The sequence below is a fragment of the Gekko japonicus genome, unplaced genomic scaffold (genome assembly GCF_001447785.1).
Source record: "Gekko japonicus isolate JY-2015 unplaced genomic scaffold, Gekko_japonicus_V1.1 scaffold961, whole genome shotgun sequence".
Classification (NCBI taxonomy): domain Eukaryota; kingdom Metazoa; phylum Chordata; class Lepidosauria; order Squamata; family Gekkonidae; genus Gekko; species Gekko japonicus.
Window position 1 is genome coordinate 581,993 of NW_015175384.1, and position 7,399 is coordinate 589,391.

The 7,399-nt window shown below is 49.5% G+C and overlaps 1 protein-coding gene across 1 annotated transcript in view; it reads right to left on the reverse strand.

Annotated features, from left to right (window-relative positions):
* The window catches only part of NEMF (nuclear export mediator factor), a 66,387-nt gene extending 61,329 nt beyond the window's left edge, over positions 1 to 5,058 (reverse strand). The window contains exons 1-3 of the mRNA XM_015425608.1: positions 5,022 to 5,058; positions 3,677 to 3,745; positions 394 to 496 (exon numbers count right to left, since the gene is read on the reverse strand). Of these exons, the coding sequence (XP_015281094.1) occupies positions 394 to 496; positions 3,677 to 3,735 (162 nt within the window). The 5' untranslated portion in view covers positions 3,736 to 3,745; positions 5,022 to 5,058. The remainder of the gene's footprint in view (positions 1 to 393; positions 497 to 3,676; positions 3,746 to 5,021) is intronic.
* Between the last annotated feature and the right edge of the window lie 2,341 nt (positions 5,059 to 7,399).

Genomic DNA, 7,399 nt, shown 5'->3' on the forward strand with positions numbered 1-7,399 from the left:
AAGAAGAAGAAGAAGAAGAAGAAGAAAAGATTGGATTTATACCGCACCCTTCACTACCCAAGGGAGTCTCAGAGCGGCTTACAAACTCCTTTCCCTTCCCCTCCCCAAACCAGACACCCTGTGAGGTAGGCGGGGCTGAGAGAGCTCTGACAGAAACGGCTCTTTTTCAAGAACAGCTCTTGTCAGAACTACGGCTTGCCCAAGGTCATCCAGCCAGTTGCAAGTGGAGGAGCAGGGAATCAAACCCGGTTCTCCCAGATTAGAGTCCGCGCACTTAACCACTACACCAAACTGGCTCTTCGGGGATCAAAGGATCGCACTGCCTGTCTGAAGCATCCCCCCTTCTCACGCCCAAAGAAATCCAGAGCAAATCAAGCAACGTGGTGTGCTTACCTTCATCGCAAAGCTAGACGGCATCATGTTCTTGGGCCACTCGAATTCGGTGGAGTGAATCCGAATGCCGGATTCCAGGAGGAGCGTCGCCTTGCAGTCCGGCCTGTTGGGAGGGAGGGTGACAGAGAGGATCAGGGCCGCAGGGAGAAACTGCTGGCGCTCACACTGCGTTCCTTGCTGCCCAGCCTACATGGATGTGCCACAGAGCTACGTTTCCTGCTCTGGGAACGGCAATCTTGGGGCATTAATTTTTGATAAAGGAGGCAGAAAGTACACTGCTGTACCCACACACTCCGTGAGAAACTTGATTCGGTCTGCTGTTAGGCAGAGGTAGGGGTAGGATTTGCACTGGGTTTGGGAACAAGATGTATTTTCTAGGGAAATCCGCAACAACATTATCAGTGTCTGGAGTGTTGGTTTGGATCGCCGTTCCCAATTCTCACCTCTGAAGTGCAGTGAAATTAGAGGGACAGTCTTATGACTTTGAAGGGGATCAGACAAACCCACGGAGAGTAGATTTATCAGTATCTCCTCCTAGCCATGAGATCTAAGCAGAGCCTCAGTGTTCAGTGGAAGCAAACCACAGAAAATGGCAGCACAAACAACAAGGAAAGGATGCTGCTTTTGCGGCCTGCTTGTCAATTTCCCACAAGCCATTTCCAAAACAGCCAGTATTCTGGAAGACATGGACAGGCCTTTGGTCTGACCCAGAACGGCTTTTCTTATGCTTCCTCTCTTGCCTCACAGCATACAGAAAGTAATGTCATACGAAGATGAGCAGAGCCCTGCTGGATCAGACCAGTGAGGGTCCACCTAGTCCAGCATCCTGTCTCACACAGTGGCCAGCCAGTTCCTCTGGAGGGCCAACAGCAGGGCAGAGAAGGCCGAGGCCTTCATTAGAACATCAGAAGAGCCCTGCTGGATCAGACCAGTGAGGGTCCATCTAGTCCAGCATCCCATCTCACAGAGTGGCCAACCAGTTCCTCTGGAGGGCCAACAACAGGGCACAGAGGCTGAGGCCTTCCCCTGAGAAGAACATCAGAAGAGCCCTGCTGGATCAGACCAGTGGGGGTCCATCTAGTCCAGCATCCTATCTCACACAGGGGCCAACCAGTTCCTCTGGAAGGCCAACAACAGGGCAGAGAGGCCGAGGCCTTCATAAGAAGAGCCCTGCTGGATCAGACCACTGGTCCATCTAGTCCAGCATCCCATCTCACAGAGTGGCCAACCAGTTCCTCTGGAGGGCCGGCAAGAGGGCAGAGAGGCCAAGGCCTTCATTAGAACATCAGAAGAGCCCTGCTGGATCAGACCAGTGAGGGTCCACCTAGTCCAGCCTCCTTTCTCACACAGTGGCCAACCAGTTCCTCTGGAGGGCCAACAACAGGGCAGAGAGGCCGAGGCTTTCCTAAGAACATCAGAAGAGCCCTGCTGGATCAGACCAACGGTCCATCTAGTCCAGCATCCCGTCTCACACAGTGGCCAACCAGTTCCTCTGGAGGGCCAATAACAGGGCAGAGAGGCTGAGGCCTTCGTTAGAACATAAGGAGAGCCCTGCTGGGTCAGACCAGTGGTCCATCTAGTCCAGCATCCCGTCTCACACAGTGGCCAACCAGTTCCTCTGGAAGGCCAACAACAGGGCAGAGAGGCCGAGGCTTTCCTAAGAACATCAGAAGAGCCCTGCTGGATCAGACCAGTGGTCCATCTAGTCTAGCACCAGTTCAAAGTAAGAAATCCCACATTTAAGCTGATTCGATATCCACAGTCAGGACAGACTCTGTTCAAATGAACATGAGATCTCCTATTATGGGCACTAAATTATGTGCGCAGTAAAAGGAAAAGATGAAAAGGGGACAAGCCCACGATCTGCCCCCAATTTCACTGCACAAAAATGTGAGACAGGGAACATGAGTGATTAACACATGGAATTCACTGCCACAGGAGGTGGTGGCGGCTACAAGCATGGACAGCTTCAAGAGGGAACTGGATAAACATATGGAGCAGAGGTCCGTCAGTGGCTATTGGCCACAAGGTATAGATAGGAACTCTCAGTCTGGGGCAAGGGATGCTCTGTCTTCTTGGTGCTTGTGGGGGGGGGCAACAGTAAGAGGTCTTCTAGTGTCCTGGCCCCACTGCTGGACCTCCTGAGGGCACCTGGTATCTTTGGCCACTGCATGATGGACTAGATGGGCCATTGGCCTGATCCAACATTGGCTTCTCTTATGTTCTTATGAGTGAACAGTTCTGCTTGCAGAGCGGTTGCTTCCCCACGAGACTCTGGCCCTCTTGCGCAAGATACTGCCGTTTCCATCTCCTGCACCCCAAAACTACACGTCACATCCTCTCTGCGCCGCTCTCAGACTGTGCACAAACTGCTGACCGGCACGCATCCCCAATGCCTTCCAAGGACACTTCGCCAAACCTCTCCGAAGCTGTTTCACACTGTTCCAAGCAGGCTATGCAGGAGCAAAGCCCGCACCTGGACTCGTTGCAGGGACAAGAGCACCGCTGCCCAGATGGGTAAAATATAAACTGAAACAGATACATTACTTTAGGGAGGGGCTGTGGCTCAGTGGCAGAGCATCTGCTTGGCATGCAACAGAAGGTCCCAGGTTCAGTCCCCAGGTAAAGATCTGGTAGTAGGTGAAAGATCTCTGCCTGAGACCCTGGAAAGCTGCTGCCTGTCTGAGTAGACAAGGCTGACCTTGATGGACTCAGTATAAGGTAAAGGTCTCCCTTGCTCGAAAGCCAGTCGAATCCGACTCATCTCTATTTCAAAGCCGAAGAGCCAGCGCTGTCTGAAGACGTTTCCGTGGTCATGTGGCCGGCATGACTAAACACCAAGGCGCACGGAGCACTGTTACCTTCCCACCGAAGTGGTACCTATTTATCTACTTGCAGTTTCTTGCTTTCGAACTGCTAGGTTGGCAGGAGCTGGAACTAGAGACGGGAGCTCACTCCGTCATGCGGCACTCGGGTCTCAAACTGCTGAACTACCGACCTTCCACAGCCTGCAGTTCAGCGTCTTAACCACTTGAGCCACCGCAGCTCCATAAGTATAAGGTAGCTACCCGTTTATTATTTTTTTCTAGACATACTGTAAGTGGGAGGCCTTCGCACTTGACCCGGTTTTTCACATTAGGGTTCTGCCACAAATCTGTTCATGTTTTCATCTGTTCTCTCCTTTATCATTTTCCATAATTTCAGCTACCTACTTTATCTTGTTGAAAAGAACAATATTTTAAAAATACTGGAAACAGAACAAACAAGAAAAGTCAGCTCTTACTTCTGAAGACGGATGAGGTATGTCTTATTGTCCACATCATAAACGTTGTTTACTCTCATTCCCAAGAGGCTGCGTAGACAAACAAGACAAAAAAACCCTGTGAATACCGTTTGTCGTCCCTACATAAAGTCAGGAAAGAAAACTATACAGGAGCCAGTGTTCCCTCTAAGCTGAGTGTGAGCTAGCTCACAGTTTTTTTAGCCTCCGGCTCACAGATTCTTGTCTCAGCTCAGGAAGTATGGCTCCAGAGCAAACCAATTTATGCAGCAGCCAAATCGCTCGCTCACAACTTTAATGCCGGTAGCTCACAAAGTAGGATTTTTGCTCAGAAGACACTCCACAGCTTAGAGGGAGCATTCAGGAGCCCTTGCTGATTTTAAAAACAGAATCGAGAACTCACTTAACAAACAGATGTGTACAGTGGCACCTTAGAGATCATAAAAGATTTGGGGGGTATAAGATTTCAAGAGTCAAAGCTTCCTTTGTTGGGTACTTTTGAGAGCTCTGACTCTCAAAAGCTTAGACTTTGATAACAGTGCTGGTCTCTAAGGTGTTACAGGGCTTGAATCTTGCTCTTCTGCAACCCTCTGAAACTCACCCAACAAATGTTTGCTACAGGGACAAGTCTCGTAGCGGGTAAGAGAGGACAGTCCTCTTGTGGGGAATTCAAAAGCTGAGTTTTTGAGAAAAATGCAAAAAAACTAGGAGTCTCAGGCCACCTTAAAGATTTAGCAAATGCACTGAAGCATCAACTTATGCAATCTGAGGGTGCATTCACAGAAGCATCATGTCCAGATCAAGGGAGGTGGTCGTTCCGCTCTATTCTGCTATGGTCAGGCCTCACCTGGAGTCCTGTGTCCAGTTTTGGGCACCACATTTTAGGAAGGATGTTGACAAGCTCGAGCGTGTCCAGAAGAGGACATCCACATGCTTCTCTATCGAGGGCTTATGGTGGTGGGCCTCCTGATGGCACCTGATTTTTGGCCACTGTGTGACGCACGAAAGCTCATCCCCTGCCGCAAACTTGGTTAGTCTTTAATGTGCTACTGGACTCTAGCTCTTTTCTACATAATAAAAGAGTTTACAAACAGATGCAAGAACAGAATGACATTGGCACACATAGAGAGATTTTTTAAAAAACAACCCGATATCTCTGTTAAGCCCTGGGGGTTCCTGCTTCCCAGGACAGAGTTTGCAACCCTGTGCCCAGACAGTAGCGGCCAGCCAGCAAAACTGCATGCTTCTCAGGCCGACCAAGCCTCCCCTCCCAAGAGTCCCTGATTCAGGAAGAGGGCGTGGCCTCAGGTCACAAGGGGCGGGGCTACCTGTCTGCCAAGAGACCTACCTGTGGCGGAGCTCGGCTATCACCGCCCGGATATCGACGGTGCAATTTCATGGTGGACAGAAGGCCGCGGCTGGGTCACCGGTGAGCGAATCCCGTCAGTCTGTCAGTCATCGGCCCCCACCTCGGCCGCGTCGCTCACCGCCATCCAGCCGCCGGCCCTGACAGGCGCAAGGCAACCAACACGCATGCGCGCCCACCTCCGGGACTACGGCGGCCCAGCGAGACCAAAACTCTTCTGCCCAGAACTGCGGAGCGCCTCCTTGGGAACCAATCGGAAGGTTCCTCTCTCCCTGAGCGGCAGTGCGGGCAGCTGGAGCTCCCGGACTCCCTCTGCAGGAGGGCCTGGGAATAGCAACAGCCGGTTCCTGGGCATGTGGGACGTCTGTGACAGCTGTTTAGATTTTAAGAGCAAAATACGTGCTGGGGCTCACGGCTGCCTGGACTCGGGCCTTGGAGCATGTGATCAGAGGAGCCCCCTCTTGCCTAGGATTGCCAACCTCCAGGTGGGGGCTGGAGATCTCCCGGAATCACAACTGATCCCCGGACTACATAAATCACTTATTACTTATTCAAAACATTTATTCCACTTCTCCTGGGGGGAAATGGCTGCTCCAGAAGCTGGGCTGGATGGCATTGGTTCCCTGACAAGGTCCCTCCCTAAGCTGCACCCAGAAATCTGCATGGATTTCTGAACCCAGAACTGGCACCCTCCTAGAGCTTCCTTCCTCCAAAGCTAAGACCCCAGATTCAAAATAAGCTGCAAGAGACCACTGGCTGTAGACTGCTGCTACCTCTGGTTGCAGAAACTCCTGGAGGTTCATGGGCGGGGCCTGGGGAGGGTGGGGGAGAGCTCAGGGGAGCTGTGACGGCTTCGGGTCCACCCTCCAAAGCTACTATTTTGGTGTAGTGATTAAGTGCGTGGACTCTAATCTGGGAGAGCCGGGTTTGATTCCCCACTCCTCCACAGGCAGCTGCTGGTGTGACATTGGGTCAGTCACAGTGTCAGACTCCTGGACAAACTTGCTGTCAACAACCCTTAACAAACCGGGTTTGATTCCCCATGCCTCCACTTGCAGCTGCTGGATGACCTTGGGCAAGTCTTAGTTCTGACAAGAAAGACACACAAGTAAACCCTGTGAAACGAACACTATTAAGAAGATTTATATAACTTTTTAGACTTTATAAAATTGCAAAACGTTTTTTCAGCAATCTCAATTACACAATATTGTAAAAAAAAGTCCAACATAGTCCAACATTATGAGTACCCGGTTATGAACTCATTTCAACTTTACAGTCTTCCTCAGATGTAATCCTATATTGTAAGGAGGTGTCAGCTTCTTAATCCATTTCAGTATCGTAATTTCTTTCATAATATCCTGGAATAAACCACAATCAATGAAAATTCACATGTAGCTGCATCTCCAAGAATTTCCCTACCCAGAGCTGGCAACCAACCTTACCGGGCTCGCTAGATTTGCCAGGTTTGTGTCGGGAAACACCTGGAGATTTGGAGGGGGTGGAGCCCGAGGAGGGCGGGGTTTGGGGAGGGATTTCATTTAGTGATGCCAGCCTCCAGGTGGGACCAGGGGATAACCTGGAATGACACAGCTTTGTGTTGGGAATAGAGATGTGAAGGCTCGGGGGGAAAAATGGAAAAATTTGGGGGGAAAACGTTTTTTCCATCTTTTTCCTGAAGCCTTTTTTCCCCCCTGAAAAATTGAAAAAAGAAAAGGGAAAGAAATGATTATGTAACGTTTTATTTTAACATGATGAATGAAATATTTTAAGACAAGGTGTTCAAATATTTTCCAAATCATTTCTAAAAAATATGTATGGTATCAGATTGATCTGGTTTCTGTGCACTGAGGACAAGCAAGTCCTAGGTTACAAACTGAACTCTCCAATGCAAGAACAAGATGCATTTCTTCCTTTAGTTTTGTTTTTGCATGTGGGTGGGTATTCTGTTTGTAATAATTGTCTGGATACACTATATTTTTAATAGGCTAGTTGTGATAATTTCATGCCAAGTAAAAATGTCCAGTTATATTTTATGTTCCTAAAGTAACAGAATGACTTTCAATCTGGAAAAGAAAAAATAAATGCTACTGTAGCATTTTTTTTCAATTTTTCCGAAAACGGCCGTTTCCCCCTGTGAGACAGAAACTCTGTCCCTGATTGTGTTTGCCCAGGCCAATTTGAGAAAACACACAAAAACAAGCAGTCTTGTAGAGCAGAATTTAAAACTTTATTAATAAAGGAGGGAAGCACGGGCTCAACAAGATTTTGGAAGAAGAAGAAGAAGAAGAAGAAGAAGAAGGAGGAGGAGGAGGAGGAGGAGGAGGAGGAGGCGGAGGAGGAGGTTGGATTAATGCCCCGAC